This window comes from Saccopteryx bilineata, chromosome 8 (assembly GCF_036850765.1).
Source record: "Saccopteryx bilineata isolate mSacBil1 chromosome 8, mSacBil1_pri_phased_curated, whole genome shotgun sequence".
Lineage (NCBI taxonomy): Eukaryota > Metazoa > Chordata > Mammalia > Chiroptera > Emballonuridae > Saccopteryx > Saccopteryx bilineata.
The window spans coordinates 11,740,267-11,765,500 of record NC_089497.1 but is presented as its reverse complement, the minus strand read 5'-3'; the positions used below and the strand labels follow the sequence as shown (position 1 = coordinate 11,765,500).

The following is a 25,234-nucleotide window of genomic DNA, read 5'->3' as shown; positions in this document are numbered from 1 at the left end:
GGAATAGCTGAATGAGAAATAGTATGATTTTGTTTAGTGAAAGATGCTGTCATGCATCCTGGTGATGATATGGAAAATTTCAATACACAAATATACAAGTTTTATAATCTAGTATAATACGTTGTGAAATGTGAGTATAAGTATCAACTTTAATTACAGATATGAAGCCACGAGCTATTACTTACCTAAACTTCCCCCCAGACATAGAAATAAAATTCATGCTTTCTGAAATTCCTCAGTTCTCTCATCTATGATACCTACTGATGCAACCATAGAGTGAAAAAGTACAATATTTTTAAAGACCCCTTTGTTGCCATCTTATTCACTATGAATCCTAGATAAAAATCTTTCCTCAAAATAGATAATATTGAAAATGTATGGGACTGTTTAAGTTACTATGTCAAATCTTTGCTATAAACCAGAAAAAGAAATTTATTATATTTTTAAATTTTTTTTCTGGAAAATAATCCATAAAATTATGGAATGTATGTTGAAATTGCTGAAAAGCAATGATACCTTGATTCACTACTGCTGTTTGGCCTATCTGATTAATAAATACATATATTCTCAAAATGTCCAAGTCAGGACAAGTCCTTAGCTATTGCTGATTCCCAAGACTGAGTAATGCCCTCCAATGTACATTCTGTCCCTAGAGAAATAAGATCTCTTCTCTGAAAGAAATTTTTTATCAAATAAATAAAGTACAGTTTATGTTATTGTTGGTGTATTCCTCCTAGCATACCTAGACTAATAATTCTTGAATTCAGCCTGTAAGGAAAGGAATTAACTTAAACTAATAATTATAATCTTTGTAAAATTGTCTGATAAAAGTTAGTTTTAGAAATAAATATATATATATATCTTAATAAATAGGTACAATATTAAATTTATCCCTCATATTTGATGCTGTGTTAAACATAAACTTTTCATTTTACACTGTCAACTTCAATACAGTACTTGATATTAATATCATTAACAATTCAAGTTTTAAATATAACCAGCACCATTGCCACCTTGCTTTAATATACTAACAACTGTCATATTACTTCAAGATAAGTAGATTTACATCAAAACCTGGCTTGACATTATTTTGACCAGCTTCTTTGGAGGAGGAGAAGTAAAATTATGTAGGATATGTTGATTGCTTCTTCTTTAGATACTGAGCATCTATAGAAACAAATCCAACTTACGACAAACAAATCAAAGTTAAATGTGCATGCCACTTATAAGGCATTGAGTTCACTTACAGGCTACTTCCAGAGATGCATTTCGGCTCACTGCTTCGCCAAGATAGTTCCTCGCCACGCAAACATAGCTTCCCTCGTCGGGCTTACTTCTGCGCCCGTGCACAATGCGCAAGAAGAATAAGGATCCGCTGGGCAGCAGCATCCGGTGGGACCGGGGATCATCCTTGTCCGTCTCCACCCGCTCACCATCTTTGTACCACTCAATGGTGGGTATCGGTCGGCCCTCTGCCTTACAGTTCAAAGTGGTGGGCTCTCCCTTCGAAACAATGACATCGGAAGGGTGCTCCACGATCCGCGGGGGAAAGTCTTCCTGGCGAAGACGAGATCCTACAAAAAAGGAAGACAAGCTTTCGTTCACATTTTCTTATTGACAGCTTTTGTTGGATGTAGATTCACACTGACGAAATTAAACTCTTCAGTGATTCAAAGTGCACTCACTACGATTTTATCTGTTTCACTCTTTTGTTCTTTAAGGATCTCATAAGTCATCCCAATTCCTTTGTGGAATGAGACAATATAGCAACAAATGAGTATGTTAATTCTGACAAGTTATAGTTAAGGTCCCATGAATCACAGCAAACAAGAGTAAAAGGGAGCACGATGGGATGGGTACAAAGAAGAGTTAGACTCATTCTTGTCCTCTAAGTGCTTACTATATGGGCTGAGCAAGAAAGCCACATGCCCAAGTGCCTAGATTACACACACAGATACTGTTTATCATGCTGGCATTGTGTTATCAGACTTAGCATAAAATAAGACCCAGACACTATGTACAAATACTTACTCAATTTAACAGATAAGGGAGACACTTAGGAAATGAAATCAATTCACCAGGAAGGTAGAAGAAATACACATAGAGAAGCAGGATTTGAATCCAGATAGGTCTGGATGAGAAATTCAAGTATAAATCACTATGTTCCAATGAAATGTGTTGCATAAAGGTCTAAGAAATGCATTAGAGGAAGGAAACAAGAAACAAAATGTGAACTCTGACTAGAGCATAATAAGAAGTCTCTCCCCAAAAAGATGACATTTAATTGAGCTCTAAAGAATAAAAATATGTCAATAAGGGAGAAAGGAATTCAGATTGAAGAAGAAAATTATGAGCAAAAGAAGAGAGAAATAAGAGGACATGTATAGTAACTTTCATAATCAGGGAGGACACTGACGTGGTAGGTGAGGGTAAAATGCAGTTTTGGAGCCCGAGATCAAAGGGCTTTAACTAGCAAGCTAAGGAGCATGACTTCTAGTCTATAAACCTGACAGATTTTGAAGGAATAGTGTCTTGACTACCTTTGTATTAGAAAGACACACTTGGTCTTCAGTGTCAAAGACTGATTACAATAAAGGCAAAAAAGACAGTTTAGAATTACTTAAATATCCCAAAGAACAATTTAAACAAACAAACATGACCTTGAGAAATGTTGCTGAAAGAAGAAAAAAGGAAAAAGATAGAAGGCATATTGTGAACCAACACAACAGAATTTGGTATATCATCATACAGTAGGGAAGATGATAGTTCCCAACGAGGTCCCTGTGACTTCAATGAAACTGGGGCCATTAAGGAGAATAAGAAATAGAAAGAAAAGACCTGTTGATATTTCAAAAGGAACATTTTAGCATAACACATTGTTTTGAGCAATTTTAAAGTATAAAGTGACAGTGGTTATTAGGTGTGGAAAGGTCCCACCAGCCACTGCAAACAAACCCAAAGGAGATGCTGAGAGAAATGACCACAGCTGCGGATAGACTGATAATGTGCATACAGGCTTTTAAAAGTTTGCTTTTATTATTGTCCAACCAATTACCCAATATTAGCATATTTTTGCCCAATAAACAAAAGTAATATTTATTCCTCAATGTTATTCTGGTTTACTTTCAATATGCATTAAAAATGAGTCTTTTCTTTTAACAAAGAAAATTTAATTGGGAAGCAATAAACATTATCTTTTCTGAAAAGATTTTGGTTTTTTTCTTTATTTGTTTTTGTTTTTCTTTTTGTGACAGAGACAGAGAGAGACAAAGAGAGGGACAGACAGACAGGAAGGGAGACAGATGAGAAGCATCAATTCTTCAATGCAGCACCTTAGTTGTTCATTGATTGCTTTCTCATATGTGCCTTGACTGGGGGCTACAGCAAAGAGTGACCCCTTGCTGAAGCCAGCGACCTTGGGCTCAAACCAGTGAGCCTTGCTCAAGCTAGATGAGCCCGCACTCAAGCTGGTGACCTCGGGGTTTCGAACCTGGATTCTTGGTGTCCCAGTCCAACACTCTATCCACTGCACCACCACCTGGTCAGGCAAGGATTAACTTTTAAAGGTTGCTGATTACCACTGGTTATCTCAGCAGATCCAAGAAGAAACTTAAACAGTGACGGGGTCAAATAATTTAACAACTGGTTTTCTGCCCTAATGACCATTTTAGATATAAAAAAACAATATACTGAAAGGTAGTTTATTATTTCATGCATTTAGTACTTAAATAAGAACAGTAAAAGAGGTATATAAAACTAGATTATGTTACAAGACTTTTAAATATTAATGAAAAATATTAAATAATACCTAATAGAAAAAACAATAAAACTGTTATTTAAGATATTTCCAATGCCAGCTTATCACCCTTTGTTGTTTGGCACTTTTTCTCTTTGTGCTATATGTTTGTTTACTGAAGTAACAAATGCGAGGGAATTAAAGTGTAATATTTCATCAAAGGTATAATGAGTTTTATGAAATGAATAAGTAAATATTACAAGCATAGTTCCATCAAATTTGTTCACCTACGGTAGGAATGAACATTATTATGGGCACTTTTACATTTTTTTTTCCTTTCATTTTTCTGAAGCTGGAAACAGGGAGAGACAGTCAGACAGACTCCCGCATGCGCCCGACCGGGATCCACCCCGCATGCGCCCGACCGGGATCCACCCGGCACGCCCACCAGGGGCGATGCTCTGCCCACCAGGGGGCGATGCTCTGCCCATCCTGGGCGTCGCCATGTTGCGACCAGAGCCACTCTAGCGCCTGAGGCAGAGGCCACAGAGCCATCCCCAGCGCCCGGGCCATCTTTGCTCCAATGGAGCCTTGGCTGCGGGAGGGGAAGAGACAGAGAGGAAAGTGCGGCGGAGGGGTGGAGAAGCAAATGGGCGCTTCTCCTGTGTGCCCTGGCCGGAAATCGAAGCCGGGTCCTCCGCACGCTAGGCCGACGCTCTACCGCTGAGCCAACCGGCCAGGGCCTATTATGGGCACTTTTAATATGCTGTTGCACACATAAATGTTAAAAAAAAAAAGAGCAAGAAATGTCAGTGTGTGATTTCCCAAGCGCCCTCCATAGAGAGAACACTGATGACAAATGCCATTTTAACAACTGGTTTGCTAAACTCAACAAGAAACTAGGTATCTGTTCTGCCAAACCAGTGCCAAGCGGCTGAATCCCACCACAGAATGAAGCCCACTCTCAGACTCTTGCCAGAGTTGCCACCGAAACCTTACAGGAGTCCACTACTGGCAAAGGTGTGCACCTTCAATGAGCAAGATGTAAGCGGCCCTGGAGGAGGAGCCAGAAGGCGGAGGAGGGGCTCCGGGAAGCATTACAACCTGACTGTAACCAAGCAGGGCACCCAAATGGGTCGGAATAGCCGGCTCGGAAATATCCTCAGTGTACTTTCTCTTTGCTAATGAACCACTACCCGCTTTGCTATTTCATGTCCCTTGTCTGAAATCCTTCTTTCAAGAAGACAAGGGCTGATGACCTCAGATCAATACTGAGGCACAAGTGACAAAACTATCATACAATTAGCAGAAATCATAGGAGCAAATTTTCATGAGGCTGAGTTAGGGAAAACCTTATGACACCAAAACACAAGTGACTAACAAAATCATAAAGTGGACTTCATCAAATTTAAACATGTTTGTGACTGAAAAACACATAAAAAAATGAAAAGGCAACCCATAGAAAAAGAAAAACTAGGCCCTGGCCGGTTGGCTCAGCGGTAGAGCGTCGGCCTAGCGTGCGGAGGACCCGGGTTCGATTCCCGGCCAGGGCACATAGGAGAAGCGCCCGTTTGCTTCTCCACCCCTCCGCCGCGCTCTCCTCTCTGTCTCTCTCTTCCCCTCCCGCAGCCAAGGCTCCATTGGAGCAAAGATGGCCCGGGCACTGGGGATGGCTCTGTGGCCTCTGCCTCAGGCGCTAGAGTGGCTCTGGTCGCAATATGGCGACGCCCAGGATGGGCAGAGCATCGCCCCCTGGTGGGCAGAGCACCGCCCCTGGTGGGCGTGCCGGGTGGATCCCGGTCGGGCGCATGCGGGAGTCTGTCTGACTGTCTCTCCCTGTTTCCAGCTTCAGAAAAATGAAAAAAAAAAAAAAGAAAAACTATTTGTACGTTATATATCTAACAGGGGATTTGTTTATAGATTAAATAAACTCTTATAACTCAATAACAATATAAATAATCAACAAAAAAAATGGGCAAAGGTTTTAAATAGACACTTTAGCTAAAAAGCTACACAAATGGCCAGTAAGCACATAAAAAGCTACTCAAACCATTAGCTACTATGAAAATGCAAATCAAAACCACAAGATATACTTCTTAACCACTATAATGACAATCACACACAAAAAATGAAAAATATATATCATCAAGGATATGGAAAAATTAAGAGCCTCATGTATTGCTGGTGGGAGAGTAAAATTGTTGCAGACACTCTGTAAAATAATCTGGAATTCCTCCAAATGTTTTGAAATTAACATATTACCCAGAATCCTCACTGCTAGGTACATACCCAAGAAATGAAACCTATGTCCACACAAAAATTTGTACATGAATATAATGTCACATTCATAGCAGCCTTATTGAGAATAACAAAATAGTGGAAAGAACCCAAATGTCCATCAACTAGTGAATACATACATGATGTGTATCTACATAATGAAATTTTGTTCAGCAATAAATAGGAATGAAGTATTAATAAACACTACAACATGGATGAACCTTGAAAACATTATGCTGAGTTAAAGAAACTAGTCACATAAGACCATGTATTATATGATTTCATTGTCATGAAATGTCCAGAAAAAAGGTAATTCCTAGAGCTGAAAGTAAATTTGTAGTTTTCTAATAATGGGGTAGTGGTGAAGAGATACTAGAGAATCTTCTCATGGTGAGCAAACTATTTTTAAAAAGATTATGGTGATGTGTGCACACTTTAAACAGGTAAATTGTGTGGTATATGAATCATAACTCAATAACAAAATTTTTAAAAAGTCCTGAGTAGCAGCACTGTGAACAAATTTAACACGAGGCATAAGAATTTGTGTTTACATTAACCGACAGTTTATGAAGGCCATATATATATATACAAGCCATCATCCAATATCATATAAAATGGTGAAAAACTGAAAGCTTTCCTTCTAAAGTCAGAAACAAGACAAGGATGTCCATTCTCTCCACTCTTATTTAAATTAGTACTGGAAGTCTTAGCCAAAGCAATCAGGCAAGAAAAGGAAATAAAAGGCATCCATATTGGGGAAGAAGAAATAAAGGTGTCATTTTTGCAGATGACATGATCCTGTATATAGAAAACCCCAAAGACTCCACCAAAAAACTATTAGAATAAACAAATACAGTAAAGTCACAGGATTTAAAATCAATATATAAAAGCCTACACTTTCTTATATGTCAACAATGAAACTTCAATTCCTTTACAATTCCAACAAAAAAAAACAACTAATAATAAACTTAACAAAGGATGTGAAGGACCTACATACTGAAAACTACAAAGAATTATTCAAAGAGACTGAAGAAGACACAATGAAATGGATAAATATTCCATGTTCAAGGATTGAACAAATCAACATAAAGTTGTCATATTTCCTAAAGCAATATACAAATAATGCATTCCCCATTAAAATCCCAATGTCATTTTTTAGAGAAATAGAACAAAAAAAATCAACAGATTTGTATGGAACCACAGAAAGCACCAAATAGTCAAAGCAATCCTGAGAAAAAGGAACGAAGCTGGAGGTATCACACTACTTGATTTCAAATTATATTACAAAACCATGATAATCTAAACAGCATGATATTGGCAGAAAAACAGACACAAAGGGCAGTGAAACATAACTGAGAGCCCAGGAATAAAACCACATATATATGGGCAAATAATCTTTCACAAAGGAGTCAAAAACACATAATGGAGAAAAGAAAGCTTCTTCAATAAATGGTTCTGGGAAAATGGGAAAGACACGTGCAAAAGAATGAAACTTGACTACAGTTTTTTTTTTCCATGCACAAAAATTAATACAAAATGGATCAAAAACCAAAATTAAGATGTGGAACAATAAACTACATAAAAGAAAGCATCAGGTACTAGACTCACAGATCTTGGCTATAACAGAACATTCTATGAATTTGGCAAAAGAAGTAAAGGCAAAAATAAATAAATGGAACTTTATTAAACTACACAGCTTCTGTACAGCAAAAGGAACTGACAACACAACAAAGAGCAGCCAATCAAATGGGAGTTGATCTTCATAAACAACAGCTCAGAAAAGAGGTTAACGTCCAAAATATTTAAAGAACTCACAAAGCTCAATGGAAAACAAGCAAACAATCCAATTAAAAAATGAGAAAGGGATCTGAACAAACATGTCTCATGAAGACATATAAACAACAAACAGATATAGAAAAAGATGCTCATCTTTGCTAGTTACTAGAGAAATGAAAATCAAAACTACAATGAGATACCGCCTCACACCTGTTAGAATGGCTGTTATCAACAAGACAGGTAATACCAAGTGTTGGAGAGATTGTGGAGATAAAGGGACCCTCATTCACTGTTGGTGGGAATGTAAACTAGTAGAGCCACCATGAAAGACAGTATGGCAGTTCCTGAAAAAATTAAGAATAGAGTCACTACATGACCAGGAATCCCTCTACTGGGTATCTCCTTGAAAAACTCAAAAACATTTCTACGCAAAGACACATGCATTCCCATGTTTTTTTGCAGCATTATTCAAGGTGGCCAAGACATGGAAACAACCAAAGTAATTTTCGATAGAGGATTACATAAAGAACATGTGGTACCTATATACAATGGAATACTACTCAGCCATAAGAAGTGATGACATGGTGCCATTTATTACAACATGGAGGGACCATGAGACCACTATACTGAATGAAATAAGTAAATCAGAAAAAAACTAAGAACTATATAATTTCACTAATAGGTAGGATATAAAACTGAGACTCATGGGCACAGACAAAATGAAGTGGTTACCAGATGGAAGTAGATGGGGTGAAGAGGGGGAAAGAGGGACAAATATACGATGATGAAAAATGATTTGACTTTGGGTGATGGACACACAACGCAATCAACAGTTCAAATGCTATAGAGATGTTCACCTGAAACATCTATTCTTACTGACCAACGTCACTCTATTAAATTTAATTTCTAAATTAAAAAAAAAAGCCTTGAAGAAAGAATGAATAATGAGATTGAAACCCTAGAATAGGATGATTGTCTATAAAGTTTCTGTGACTAGCAGGAATAATAAAAAACAAAACAACAACAAAGTATCTGTGTTCATGCTAACCAACAGTTAGCTTATTCTCTGCATTTATATTTTTAGGTTTTAAATTTAATCCTTAGACCAGCAATAGCCAATAGGGCATAAACTAAAGTTGAAAGATCTTACAAGCCAGATAATTGGTGATAGATAGATGATAGATGATAGATAGATAGATAGATAGATATACAAAAAATATAGCAACAATTGAAACATTTAGATGTTATTCAATAGATAAATATGGAGATAAGCAAAATACAGCTACAATCTAAAAGATTTAATGTTATTAAAAGTGAGCGGAATATCGCTTCTCAGCCTTTTGGCTAAGATCAAGTGTAAAAGTGAGCGGATAAATGCTAAGCTTCTTCAAAATCAGACATTACACAGCTATAGCAGAGCAGAGACCCTTAAAATGGATAAGCCTTCAATAGACTCTGGAGTTCTTTGAAATTATATATAAAAATGAGTATTCATGTGTGGGTGGGCAGGAGGAAGTAATGGTGAGGTACACCACAGTGTTCATCAAATTGGTATACAACACGATCAGTAGTTCAAATGCTATAGAGAAACCTATGTACCTGAAACCTATGAACTCTTATTGATCAATGTTACCAGTTAAATTTAACTTTCCAAATAAAAATAATTACACACACACACATCATTAAAATTAGGAAGAACCAACCACTAAACTACTATATGATTAGACCAAACAACCTCATCATTTAGTTAAACAAAAAAGCTGATTGTCAACTAAGTACTCTGGGAATTCAAACCCCAACAGCAGAGGGGGCTGTTCATCACGTGAAAAGCCCTGAAACAATTTAATTTCAAGTGCTCTGATAGCCAAAGGCATATTTTGACATAACCGATGCAGAGCCCACCCCCAGACCTGCAGGACCACAACCAGCATTTTACAAGCTGCCCTCAGGGACTCAGATGTATGTCATATGGCCTCAGAAGCATGGCTCTGACCTGTTTTTGTGTGGTCCTGAGCTAAGAATGATTTTACATTTTTTTAAATAAGATGGAGGAGGAAAAGGAAGAAGAAAAAGGAAAAGATGCATGGTTGAAGGAAAAAAAAAAGGCCATATGTGGCCTAAAATGCTTGAAATATCTGCTCTTTGATCCTTTATTTTAAAAAAAAAATTGCCATTCTTGAGAATCTGTTTACCACTTTACATTAATAACATCAGTTTTTAAATTTATATCCTGTTATAAGGCCATAAAACTCTTTTCTCCAGATTTCAAATTAAAAAAAATACTTTAACAGCCTTGTTAATATTAAGTGTATAATGAGAAATACTCAGGATTCCTCTATGAACAAATAGGCTAAGCAATGTGTCAAGATTACTGTCTACACCTGTAACTTCTCCCTCCTGAGAGCGAGCATGAAGATCTTTTTTTGTTTTGATTTTTTTGTGTTTTTTTTTTTTTTTTGTATTTTTCTGAAGCTGGAAACGGGGAGAGACAGTCAGACTCCTGCATGCGCCCCACCGGGATCCACCCGGCACGCCCACCAGGGAGCTACGCTCTGCCCACCAGGGGGCGATGCTCTGCCCCTCTGGGGCGTCGCTCTGTTGCGACCAGAGCCACTCTAGCACCTGGGGCAGAGGCCAAGGAGCCATCCCCAGCGCGCCCGGGGCTATCTTTGCTCCAATGGAGCCTCGCTGCAGGAGGGGAAGAGAGAGACAGAGAGGAAGGAGAGGGGGAGGGGTGGAGAATCAGATGGGCGCTTCTCCTGTGTGCCCTGGCCAGGAATCAATCCCGGGACTTCTGCACACCAGGCCGACACTCTACCACTGAGCCAACTGGCCAGGGCCTTGAAGATCTTTTTATATCTCAATTATTAACTGAGCAATCAGATAGTCATTTTTTTTAATTTAATTAATTGTGTTTACATAGATTCTAGGGTCAACCAGAATGCTCCCCCCCATATTCCTCTCAACATCTCCCTTTCCCGCCCTCCCCCCTTCCCTTCAGGTTTATCCCATCCTATCATCCCGTTTCCCTCTGTCCTCTTTCCCTCTGGTCCCTTTGATTCCTCCTCTGTCTCAATTCCGTTCCTCAGTTCTCATTATTCCTTGGATTCCTCAAATGAGTGAGGTCATATGATATTTTTCTTTCTCTGCCTGGCTTATTTCACTCAATATAATAGTTTCCAGGTTATTTGAGTCAAGTGTCCTTAGCTATTGTTAAAAAAAGACAAAGGAAATTAGTCACAGGGTTCTAAATATGGCCATCCAAATGTTTTAGTGTCCAAGAAAGTAAGGAATAAAGTAGTCAAGTGACTTGTCCACTATGGAGTGGTAGCTAGTAAAGGCAAAATTAAAACTCAAGATCTCTAATCCTAAATATGGCAGAAATTTTTAAAAGCAGATGAAAGAGTAATGAAAAATACACATTTAAAACTATGCTAAATTCCAAAATCCTTTTCTAAATTTGATTTTGATAAAATGAGTCAAATGAATGCCTCCAGTCAAAATGTAGCCAGGAAACATCTTCCTTGTGTTTCAAAGTGTGATCCTCAGATTACCTGCCTTAGAATACTTGGAATATTACTTTCAAATGCAGATTCTCGGTCTCCAGAGTGAACAAGATGCATCAGAAGTTACAAGGGGAAGGTTTTAAGGAACTGCATCTTAAGCATGTTCCCAGAAGGTCCTGCACTTAGACTGGCTGGATGTAAGCATTCCACAGAAATATCAAATTAGTCAGCTGGAGGCAGATGAGTCTTTGAATCATGTTCCAAGTACTCCAATTTACATAATGGATTACTTCTGCTTCTCAGAGACTCCCAAACAATGACTTTGTAATGATTTTTGGTAAAATATTTAATAAAAAAAAAAACAAATTGAGTAGTTTATAAGCTCTTCAAATTTTAGAAGGTTGGAGGTGAAGTTTAAAATCATAATTCATGAATATATTTGAATTTAGTTCTCTTTAGGTGATAACCACTCATCTGCAGTGAGTACTCCAGAAACTTTCGTTTCCAGAAAGTCATTTCAATTACATAATAAAATAAAAGAGGATAAAGCACCTGGAAAGATATTTGTGGATGTCATTTGATGTGTTTCAAAGTAAACTCTCCCTGTCCCCAGCATTATTCCATGAGAACATAATTCGTCCTCCCACTGAGCTTTACTTTTTCTTCACATACTAGATAGCCATATCTTGTTAAATTAAGCGACACACTTCAAACTTTTCAGAATTTTTTCAAGGGCAGAAGAAATTCTTGGCAAATTAGATACAGTGTGCAATACAACTCCCTCCATAGAAATGCATTAAATGGTGTTAGTTTTCTTTTTTTAAAAAAAAAAGTACATAAATATTGTATCCTTGTTTATTAAAACTATGTTTATTTTACCAAATTAATTTTCCCCCAAAAAATATCCTATCAAAATTAAGCCGGGAAGATTCTCTGACTCTCATTCTGAATGTGATAGATCTCTCCCTAAGTTATCACTTCCCTAGTGTAAGAGGTACTTAAAGAAATATGAAAAAGTCAAGATTGCATGACCCATCATAATAAGAAGAGGGCAGTGCGGTAGGAATGGTGGGCACAGCTTGATAGTTAGCAGATATTTATGCTTCACTTTTACCAGGTACAAGCCTTCACACCAATGACTCACCAGTGGTTTCAGATGATGAACAGAAATCACACAGAGATCGCCAGGACAGGTAGTAAACATTCCATGAATCGTATCTTTCTCTTCTACAAATGATAACAAATCTACTTTCCAGCAAATTTCCCCATATTGGAAAGTTATCACCGCTCTCTACTTTGCCAAAAATAAATCCTATCCAAAATGTTCTGCATGGAAAGAAAATATTCTCAATGCCCTACAAATGATGTCCACCTTGACTTGTGAGGGAACATAATTTGTAATAAATGGAATCAATCAATCGCTCCATCCAGTCTGTCCTTACAACTGTCCATTCTTGGATTTTTCATAATGAATAAATTTCAGTGTACTTTCCTAAAAGGGATGGGAAACAGCAAAGGGCTATGAGATAATGTCATTTATTTATTCATTTCTTCCTAGAGATCCCGGGATAGGATAGGATATGGTGAGAAAGTCATGGTTCGGAAAACACCAAGACTATTTTATTCATTTGAACCTTGAAACTCCCTCAGGAGATTATCTAATTTGACCATGACCTAAAATTTATAAGATTCTCATTCCTTCTGGAATTACAACAATGCCATGTTAAAAATAAGTTTAAATTACTGACGACATCAAAATTAAGGCCTAGAAAAACTACTTCCTCATGGCAGACTTTCTACATGGCTTTTCAATGTCCAAAAACTAAAGGACCAAGGGCATGAAAGGGAATTGACAAATGTAAAATATGTTCCTTATCCCACTTAACGGGTAGCTTTGGTTCTAAAAGTTTCAGTTGTTTAATATGGCATCTATTAGCATTCCTATTACCCAGTCTTCTAGGTATAAAAGCCAGGAGGTTGACCTACCAGAAAAACTCCCATTCCAAACCCGCATTTGACAGACACAAGAAAGGAAAAAGAGGTCCAGTAAACTGAAGTTTCTATCCCCCAGACTGAGACTAGAATAGAGCTGCAATGACTTGCCTAAAACAGAAAGTCCCAAGGACTATATACATCATTTGCTTTTTGTTTCTTTTTGTGTTTTTCTAAGCCATTGTATGACTCAGTATACGATCTTTAGCAAAGTTACCTAAATTTGATCATGATATTATTTCTTCATCTCAAAATTGAAGCCACTGGGAGAGTAAATTACAAGTTCACTGTTTTATAACATTGTTGCCCTCTTTACGGCTGTTACGTAATAATGGACATACCTAACAGAGAAGATAATGGGCAGCCATTTGGATTTATTACCACAGGGCAGTTTTTTATCCAGTTTTATTAAAGAAATAATTGATATGCATCACTGAGTAAGTTTAAGGCATACAGCATAATGGATTGATTTACATATATTGTGAAATGATTCCCACACAGGTTTAACTAACATCCATCTTCTCTAATCAATACAATAAAATGAAAAAGTTAGAAGGAAAGAAATGAAGGAAACATACTTTCTCCTGTGATGAGAGCTTTTAGAACTTATCCTCTTAACAACTTTCCTATTTATTACACAGCAGTGTTATCTGTACTCATCATGTTGAACATGACCTTCTTAGTATCAAGTTATCATATAACTGAAGTGTGTACTTTTAACCACCTCCCTCTAAACCCCCTCTGCCAACCCCTTCAGGCCCACCACCTCCAATGCACAAGTGGTCTGATCTGTGTTTTTTTATGAGGTTTTTTTTAAGACTGCGTATGTAAGTGAGATCATACAGTATGTCTTCTTTTGTCTGACTTTTTTGACTTAAAAGAGTAAAGTTTTAAAGATATGTGTTTTAGTCTAATGGTCATTAGAAAGATTTATCTTTGATAGGCCTGTGTCTATTAGGAACGATTGTTATTAAAGTGCCTTCTTAGAGAACCCTCTGAAAGTTAATGACTTAAAAGCTTTTGTTTAAAAAATAGCTCATGTTATATTTGGACTTTATTCTTAAACTTCTATAAAATGTATGCACATTGCCAATAAGTATATAGTTCAATAAATCACCTTAACCAAAGTCCAACTGCTACTACATGGATACTTACTTACCTTAAAAGTAAATCTTTTATCCATTATATAAAATACAACTTTCGTCAAGATGTTTGTATTTTCATTTTTCAGCGTAAGCTGGTTACTTCTTCAAGAGAGGTAACTAAGACAGATTCATAGGTGTTTTATTCTGAATTTCACAATTGTATTTCAAACCTGTATTTCTATAGTCCTAACAGGAGTTGCTGAAATATTAAAATTAGATCACACTTTCCCTCTTTTTTCCTTCACTATCCTTTTATTCAATATCTTCATTAGGTAAGTTTTCATTGTTTTTCCTACACATCATTCTCTGAATGTCTACATCCAATGCACTGAGCCACTGACCTTACCTGAGCAGGTGGGCCCTGCAGACAACACCAGCATCCCAGGGGAAGGCAGTATGGTTTAGGTAAGTTAGAACCAGCAGACAAAAGCAATCAAGATCAGGAAGGACACATGGAAATAGCTATAGAACACTGAAAGGGAATTTTGAAACCACAAATCTGAAAGCTCTCCAATAAATTTTTAGGAGCTATTTCCTCCAGAGAAAGTAATTAATTTCCTACTTTATAAATTCATTCTCCAACAATTCAGTGAGGAGCCAATGTCTTAACCTGGAAATTCATCCAATATGATTTCTAATCAATTTGCTCCACCTTATCATGGTTGAAGGCATCCTTTAAACACTGATTTGCTCCCCAAAATCAGAGGTCTCCATGGGTTATGCAGATCTGCCTTACAATGACAAAAGCAATCTCTCTTCCAGAAAGGTATCCTTGAAATTTAGCTTCTTATGGTCGTATTTATAACACTTTGATATATTGCATTGGATTTGACAAAAGATGATGTAATGAAACAATCTCAAAATTTTAATTGGTTAACAATGTTTAATTTTCCAAAAGCCATTCACATTTATTTGGTGGAGATTATGAATGGATTTCCAGAAAGTGGCATTCTCCTTATATAAACTCCTAATGGAGTGAAAACATTGGCCTTCTATTCTATTTCCAAAGAATATAGTCTGAAAATGGTATAGTGAAAGTATTAATCTTAGTAACTAGAGATGACAAAGGTTTCTGTGTCTGTCAGAAAATGCCATTCCTACCAGCACTGGTATTTTACATGTGTGTTAAGTTTTGTTAAATAGTTTTTGATAAACCTGCTGAAAATTTTCTATATATTTTTCTCTAACTTGAAATATTTTATTATAAGGTCAAATTTGAGATTCAATGCCCCTAATTATAATTGAAGACAAACTTTTTTTTTTTTTACTATATAGTATACTAAGGATTTTTTTTAAAACTTTAACATTTAAAATGTTAGTACAATCCAGAAATTTTTGTAAAAAAGATAATGGCTAACACATTACCTAAAAAATCACAACCACCATGAGTCAGATATATTAGCTCAATCATGTCTAAGTAATGCCTACAATGGCTGATTTTAGGCTTGTTTACTTCCAATCAACATTAAACTACTTAAGAAGTTGACTTAACATGAATCTCATTGCACTACTATATTATTTTTTTTTGATACGTTCTTAAACCAGGGATTAGCTTATGTGGAATGGAAGTAAAGAATACCTCAAAAACTAAAGGTAGCCGGATCAGTGGTGGAACAGTGACAGAGGTCGACCTGGGATTCTGAGGGCCCTGGTTTGAAACCCCAAGATTGCTGGCTAGGGTCCAGGCTTGTCGGCGTGAGTGCGGGATCATCCACACGATCCCAAGGTTGCTAACCTGAGTCCAAAGATGGCTGGTTTGAAGCCCAAAATCGCTGGTTTGAGCAGGGGGTCACTGAGTTGGCTTGAGTACACCCCCTGTCTATATTTCCCAAGGCACATATGAAAAGCAATCAATAAACAACTAAAGCAAAGCAACTTCCTCTTCCCTCCCTTCCTGTCTCTCTTTCTCTTTCCAAAAAATACTTAAATGTAAATTTTGGGGACGTGTTCATAGGCATTTCAAAAAAACGAGTAAGTAAATCTTTGGCAGTTAATAGAGACTCTCTGTCATCACAAAGACTGAATTTCAGGCAAGTTTCTTACCCTCTTCACACTTTGGATTACTTATCTATAAAACACAGCAGTACTAACCTCAAAATACTGCAATGATAATTGAATGAGATTTTTTCATGTGCCTAGCACACTGTAAACACTCAGTAAATATTCACTAGTATTAGTGTTTTGTAATGTATAATTCTTTTACTGTATAACTCCTATTACTATATTCAAAGGAGCTCTGACCTTATAAGAAAAAAAGAATACCTATCACCAATAAGATACAGTCATTTTATACAATAGTAGGTCATTCCGACTACAGCTTCTGCCTATCTCTCTACTGTGATATTCTATTAATGCTTGTTCCTACCTACCAAATTAAAAGTCATTCTGTATGTTATACCGTACTTATATTTCAGAGAAGTCTTTATGTTTTCAACAATTCTGCAACTTATTCAGATTGGCTATAAGTTCCAAAGATGACAATATTAGGTGCTCAACCAATATGTTATATAAAAACGCATGAATAAATATTTAACTTTTATTATTCTGTCAATAGAGTGATAGGTAGCTCTATTTTTATCAAAATAATTTATAACAGCTAAAGACTGAGTCTACTGTGGTCCATCACAAATTGAATGTGCAGGACTTTAATACCAGACACTACTGTCTATGCGTGCAGAAGAAATTATTTGTAAATTATATTCACAGGAATTTAATCAATATTGATACTTAATAACCTTTTTGTGCACCTTAAATATTTTATTGAAATTATAAGGCCAATACTAATGATTTTTCTTTATGAAAATCTTGAAACCATAGTGTAATTAACAGTGTAAACATCAATTTGTTGGTTGCTTTCCATTTTAAGTTTAAAGAGGATTAAGGAATATCAAAGGAATTATTTTGAGGGAACACTGTCATAATTTAAGTTAAAGGACATGACAGGAGTAGGAATATTATCAGAATATTGGCTGAATTTAACTCTTATCAGTAATTTAAGGGAAAAATGAAAATAAGGTCAATTTTCCCTTTTAAAGCAACATATCTTTCCTTGACGTCTTTAAATTATGGCTTTATAAAATGATGGCTTTAAAATAAGGCTAATCCCCTTGAAATGAAGGCTCAAGTCAACGATGAATACAGTGATCCTAAAGATGAAAAGAAAGATTTTTCTCTTGAATAGTGGGATTGGCCATATTGCATTCAGTTTTCTTTATGCTGTACAATGACGTGTTGGAATTCTCTTTCTGTAGCCTGTACCTTGAAGAGTGAGAAGGTTTATAAAGGTAGCTGTATACAACTGGTGCTTATCGCTTTGTCTTTGACTATCATGGTCAGAATGAATGGGCTTTCACAGTTGACCAAACTGAAGTAACAGCAACACATTTGTGTGGAGGTATTTGCAGGATGCACACCAAAATTCACTTTTAAAGTATTTATTCCTTAAGAACACCTTAGAGAAGTTTTTGAATCAGAATAGGTTGGAAAAGAAGCCATGTTTAATCAGCGGCAAATAGCTCTCAAGCTTGGAATTAGATCTGTTTTCAAATATTTAGGGTACTATAGAAAAATTTCAAGTTGGCATTTTGCCCTCACTTTGCAATGCATTAAAACAAAAATAAATACAGACAATTTAATCCCTAAGAAAAACATTGTATCCAGTTTTATTTGGTAAATTATAATGATTTTGATATGACATCTGCCATGAGGCTCTACAAATTGTCAGTTATATTCAGACTGCAAGCAGAGTTGCTTTAGAGAATAAAAAATGTAAGTTGCATTAATAATCAGTATACTTTTCATTCAGGGAATCTACTTTATCTTCATTTTTGTCTATCTATGGTATGTGTTGATATCTTTAAAAAGTGAATGATTTATTACAACTTTACATTTTCTTTTAAGGAATGTCTTCTATTTCAGACCAAAATGACCACCAGATAACATAACTGAGTATAATTTTCAGTTAAAAATCTGTGTGCATAGAGAAAAAAAAGAGCTTGTTTTTCTGCTGAATGGAGAAAAGCTTCAAAGGGGAATGCTATAAGTGTTTTAAAATGTATTTTTCTCCTTGAATTATGTTTCACTAAAATATGTCAAAGACTCAGCCCTGGCTGGTTGGCTCAGTGGTAGAGCATCAGCCCAGTGTGTGGAAGTTCTGGTTTTGATTCCCAGTCAGGGCACACAGGAGAAGTGACCATCTGGACTCCATCTCCTGCCGTCATGGCTCAAAAGGTTTGAGCAAGTGGGCCCCAGGTGCTGAGGATAGCTCCATGGCCTCATCTCAGGTGTTAAAATAGCTCGGTTGCTGAGCAACAGAGCAGTCGCCCCAGATGGGCAGAGCATCGCCCTCTAGGGAGCTTGCCAGGTAGATCTGGTCTGGGTACATGCAAGTGTCTGTCTGTCTGCTTCTCTGCCTCTCAATTTTTTAAGAAATGTCAAAGACTCATTTCCTCAGGTCTATCAAAAAAATTGTTTATATAAAAAAAAACTTATAGAAATGTTATTTTCCACTCAGTTCATTTACTTTGAAGACATATCAGATGAGGGATCACGTATACCAATCATCCCCAGCTTCTCCCAGGTTATTACCACATGACATGGAATTAACTTTCATCCAGCCACACTCAAAATGCAATGCTTTCTTGTCACAAAGCAAAAAGAGTGGAAGAAACAGAATGATTCCAGAATATGCTGAAGGGAAAGAAAATGCTAACCACTGGTGGAATTCAAATGTATCCAGTTAGAGTAACTGTAATAGACAAAAATAATGATATCTTAGAATTCAGTGATATTTCTTTAAATGTAGGAAGTTGCTTATACAATCAAGTACTCAAAACATAAAACTCTCAGAAGCTAGGTTTTATCAACAAGCTGTAACTAAAAACCTGGGGGGGAAATGTATATGAATCAAAAAGAATTATAATGATGTTTGCTTAATAGTCAATGTAGGTATACTGCTTTCAAAGGAGGCAATAATAAGTGCTTTCCTTAAGACATATAAAAATAGCTGTTTATTTTTATTAAAAAATAAAAATCTTTGTTACTTTTGTTACAATTTTTCATCACACATGGGAGGAAAAATAATCTGAGTTATATGTAAACTATTGACCTAGAAGTTCAAATTGAGCCTAATAATATCTAACTCAATAAGGAGTCTGCTTTTAGACATCTTCTCTTTATTGCTTTCCACAGAAGCTCATTCCCTCTCACTGTGTCAATTATGCTGATAACAAAGGGATACTCCAGTTTAGTATCAGTTCCAGAAAGCTCTAGGCTTGGCTCAGGGGCCCACTTGCATGTTCAATCATGACCTCGGAGTTGATCTCAAATGGATCCTCCCCCTTCCCCCTTTGACCCATACATCAACCCTTCCTTCTTCCCAACATAATTCCCTCTTTCTTCAAGTCCCTAATGCTAAACATCCCGGTTTCAGAGTTTTAACTCTTCAACTTGTTTTCACATCCCCTTAGAATAGATTCCTTTGGATTCTTTCTTTCTTCTTTCACTTTCTATCCGCCCGTCAGTTCCATCCCTCCCTGGACTCAGTCTCACACTATCATTATGCCAAAAGCTTCATGGTTTCTCTGTTCCAAATATAATTTCTATCCCTCTCCCTCATCACTCCATACCTAGAAAAACACATACAAGGATTTTAGAGAGCTAGGTGCAACTCTCCTTTAAACAAATAAAGAAGAAAGCAATCAAATAATTTTTTTTTCAAATTTCATAGAGTGTTCTACATTCTTTTCACTCCCTCAGCCGGTAGCAATCCACTTATTGAGCCAGCTGAATTACAAATTGCACAGTTCTAAGACCAGCTTATGCAGCCAGGATTAAGCAAATTGCCTCGTGAGTCTTATGATGAAGCACAAAACCTTGAAAACCTTGAAGCATCATGCCAAGTCCTGGCATTTATTTGGATAGCATTTACTCACGCTGCTATGACGTCTTTGCAACACTGATTTATAGTCAAAGGTGCCAGAACAACACTTACTATAATAAAAATGGGTCATGTTTCTCCATTTTCTGAGTTCACTGCACGTTTGAAAAAAATATATGTTGACTACAAGGGGAAAGAAATGAGATGCAGAATGTTCCATTTCACTGAGGAAGCTTATACCTGATACATCTATCTAAACTGTCCATACCGGAAACAGGCCTGTTGGACAGCTGCTTACTAGGAATCCTGAAATGATAACACAGGCATGGATAAAATCGGGCTGATTTTTTCCTATTTGGAAAAAATGAGTACCTTCAAATATATATAAAATAGATAATTATTACCCAGAAAATAGGAGCTTTCAATAAATATCTGAACACTCCTTGTAAAATGATTAACAAGAAGAATAAATAAAAAGAGTGTAGTAGCATTGATTGATGCAGTTAAAATACATACACCAGCCTCCGTCTTTATATGTCTGGTATGTGGAATTTGAACTCACAAAAACACTTAAACACTATTCACAGTAAAATTATGTCCACTGTCTAAAAATCTATCAACAATGGGGAAAGGGAAGGTTGTATATCTACTGTCATTAGTCTATTACCAGGTGATTTCTTTAATTACCTTCCTGGATCCTCAACAAGGTGTTAAGTCACAGAAACAAAGGCATGCATCAGACGACCATGTCAGACCCTGCCAGACTCAATAAGCACCACCTTGATGTGCTGATGGCTCTTAATGAAGACAACAGCCGCCAATTAGACAACTGACAACGGTGTGGTGTTGAAGAGCAAATTGTCAAAACAGAAACAAGAGACTGACCCCTGAATACTAAACTATATTTAGGTGGCATTTAATCGCTCTTACAAGAGCCGAGGCAAGAGACTGCTTGTTAGTGCAGGGAGAAATTCTGCTTTAACTTTATGTTTTGCAGGCCTACATGTTGTCTTTGTTTCCTCTTCTGAATTTGGCTGGAGACAGCGTGGTCCTCTCTTTCATTATGATCAACTTGTATGGAAGACCGCACGTTCGGGGAATGGGCCACGTGCAGTGACAGGACCTAAACAGATAGGTCACAGATTCCAGTCAGACAGACTTTGGGATCAATCCTGACTTTCAGGGGGCAGATTGTATCAGTAGTAGAAGATATATATGGTCGTCAGATTCTTTAACCCAGGGGTCCCCAAACTTTTTACACAGGGGTCCAGTCCACTGTCCCTCAGACCATTGGAGGACCGGACTATCAAAAAAACTATGAACAAATCCCTACATACACTGCACATATCTTATTTTAAAGTAAAAAAACAAAACGGGAACAAATACAGTATTTAAAATAAAGAACAAGTAAATTTAAATCAACAAACTGACCAGTATTTCAATAATTTTATTTTTTTAATGGGGTGACATCAATAAATCAGGATACATATATTCAAAGATAACAAGTCCAGGTTATCCTGTCGTTCAATTATGTTGCATACCCACCACCCAAAGTCAGATTGTCCTCTGTTACCTTCTATCTTGTTTTCTTTGTGCCCCTCCCCACCCCCTATCCCTCTCCCATTCCCCCCTCTCCCCCCGTAACCACCACACTCTTATCAATGTCTCTTAGTTTCACTATTATGTCCCACCTACGTATGGAATAATACAGTTCCTGTTTTTTTCTGATTTACTTATTTCGCTTCGTATCATGTTATCAAGATCCCACCATTTTGCTGTAAATGTTCCGATGTCATCATTTCTTATGGCTGAGTAGTATTCCATAGTGTATATGTGCCACATCTTCTTTATCCAGTCATCTATTGATGGGCTTTTTGGTTGTTTCCATGTCCTGGCCACTGTGAACAATGCTGCAATAAACATGGGGCTGCATGTGTCTTTACGTATCAATGTTTCTGAGTTTTGGGGATATATACCCAGTAGAGGGATTGCTGGGTCATAAGGTAGTTCTATTTTCAGTTTTTTGAGGAACCACCATACTTTCTTCCATAATGGTTGTACTACTTTACATTCCCACCAACAGTGGATGAGGGTTCCTTTTTCTCCACAGCCTCTCCAACATTTGCTATTACCTGACTTGCTAATAACAGCTAATCAAACAGGTGTGAGGTGGTATCTCATTGCCGTTTTGATTTGCATTTCTCTAATAGCTAAAGAAGATGTGCATCTTTTCATATATCTGTTGGCCATTTGTATTTCTTCCTGGGAGAAGTGTCTATTCATATCCTCTTCCCATTTTTTTATTGGATTGTTTGTTTGTTTGTTGTTGAGTTTTATGAGTTCTTTGTGTATTTTGGATATTAGGCCCTTATCTGAGCTGTTGTTTGAAAATATCATTTCCCATTTAGTTGGCTTTCTGTTTATTTTGTTATCAGTTTCTCTTGCTGAGCAAAAACTTCTTAGTCTGATGTAGTCCCATTCATTAATTTTTGCCTTCACTTCTCTTGCCATTGGAGTCAAATTCATAAAATGCTCTTTAAAACCCAGGTCCATGAGTTGAGTACTTACTGACCAGTATTTCAATGGGAACTATGCTCCTCTCACTGACCACCAATGAAAGAGGTGCCCCTTCCAGAAGTGCAGCGGGGGCCGGATAAATGGCCTCAGGGGGCCGCATGCGGCCCGCGGGCTGTAGTTTGGGGACCCCTGCTTTAACCCATATTAAGAGTGACTACCAAGCTCTCCTAGTATTGGAGTTTGGAGAGAATACAGGAGAAATCCCAGGTCAGCCTAGGGATGGAGCAGCCATTTATATAAATACAGCATATACAGGGGATACACATATACATATCACAGATATTTAATATATCAAGTACTCGTATATCAAGAACAGTGGCTAAAGAGCTCACTGCCCATGGAGTCTTCTTGGATAAACCAATATTTTTAAAACACTTAATACCGTTTCTCACCAGCCACCGCCTTCTGCTACATAACAAAAATAGAAATTCTTCCTGCTTGCTTGCTGGCAGGCAGCCCACATTTGCCTGTACTATGATTATTTCTGAATGACTTGGCACAACCTTTAATGATATGCTTCTTGCATCACAGCATTCGATGCCTCGTTTTTGCCTATCTCATCACTTTAGTGTCCAGGACTTGCATTTGCCTGATTATGAGTAATACACAGGGGCATTCCTGCGTGGGGGTCCTTCGGGTCCCCACCCTTGGGTCGCCAGAGCGGTGAGATCACCTTTGGATCTGCACTGGCTCAGTTCCCTTGGACGGGATCCAGAGCGGAACTGCCTTCTGCTGAACTTCACTGCTGCGCCCACTGCTGTACTAATGAGGTTCCCAAGTCAGCACCCCCTTGGATTATAAAGGGTCATATTCCCCATCTAAGCACAAGCATTGAAAATGACGCGTTTCTCTTCATTCTGTTTTATTCAACCTTTTCTCTTTAACGAGCAGATCCAAATGCTCTATACCAAGATGGACCAGAGTGCCAATAACCTGTAATTATCATAAGCTAGCATAACCTCCCACCTCCCCACCACCCCGACACACACACAGGTACACAGGCGTGCGTGTGGATAAAGGCAGTCACAGAATAGTCGAAACAAAGATTTTTCTCATTTTTTTTTCCTTTAAAGGGAGGAATCTGTCACTCGACATTAACATCAAACATTTGAGTTGTTAAACAAAATGAGGACTCCAGTGAGCATCTTATAAAAATGATAACATAGACTATATGGAATGATATGATTGGATTCATATATTTACTCATTTTTAGCGAACCCGTGCCTAGTCGGCAGTGCAAGACTTCAGAGAGCTACCTATTTATGGAGAGAAGTATCTGAGCAAAGATTTTCAGGCTTACTGCGCTAGTGCCCAAGGCAGTCGTAGGCATGAGGAAAAGGACACAGGTCTGTCCTCACAGTCAACTGTGGCTAGCTCAGCCAAAGAGAGCCTCCCGGTTCTTGGCAGAATAACAAATTCTCAAGCAGAGAGGGGATCGGGGTGAGAATTATTTTCTTCTGTAAGTAACTTAATGAATGAAGTACTAATTAACATGATGGCATTGATAAATGGAGAGAGAGATTAGGGATGTACTCGATATTCAGCCCTCCGCAGATGGACTGTCAAAGCCACATTAATTCCTATCTCATTGGAGCATCTGCTTCTCCCATAATCCACTGCCCCTTGGTACGAACAACACAAACTGTTGTGACTCAATTCGATTTATATCAATCTAATTTCTTTTAATCCAATTTGTATTCCAATCTACTACCTTCTAATCACTTAAATCTTCAGCCTCCATCTGGTAAATTCTCTCTCAAAATTAACCGAGCAGATGCCTCTGTGATTGTCTTCGGCAGTCAAGCTAATCAGACCCTCGCCGTGGCCCACAGAATCCGCTGAATAGGTACGTGACTTGCCGTGTTGCCCTTCCAGTTACAAGCCCTGCGAGGTAGGAAGAGCGCTTTAGCTATCACTAATTGGCTCATTTGCATAACACTGCTTGGGGAGGACACAGTGGACGCAGAGGCCAAGAGAAGAAAACTACGGGAAGAGAGTCAAATGTGCTCTCGCTTGTCCAGTGCTCTTTCCTCCTCCATCTGTCTTCGGTGTGGGTTAACAAACATGGGGTCAGGGTATTATTTCATAATGGATGTCCTAAAAAGCTACCCTCTGACTCTGTGGGATTAACACAGTTTTTGTGTCATCATCGCTAGGTCTGCGACCTGATTTTGGTTAACACATATATATTGCTCGCGCAACTTTTTGAATTCGGAGCTGTGCACTAATTTATTCACTGGAGCATAGTCGCAATGCAGAGCGTACAGCCCCTGGCTAGCAGGAACATTCACTTCCGGGGAAGTTCTACGGTGATCCATAATGAATGTCACATGGCAAAGGTTCTCTT

General features: G+C 37.6%; 1 protein-coding gene across 20 annotated transcripts in view; it reads right to left on the bottom strand.

Moving 5' to 3' along the window:
- The window catches only part of ROBO2 (roundabout guidance receptor 2), a 1,433,919-nt gene that overhangs the window by 595,875 nt on the left and 812,810 nt on the right, over nucleotides 1-25,234 (bottom strand). For all 20 annotated transcript variants that reach the window (XM_066241946.1, XM_066241947.1, XM_066241955.1 and 17 more), the window contains exon 2: nucleotides 1,248-1,574. In XM_066241946.1, coding sequence (XP_066098043.1) covers nucleotides 1,248-1,574 — 327 coding nt within the window. The remainder of the gene's footprint in view (nucleotides 1-1,247; nucleotides 1,575-25,234) is intronic.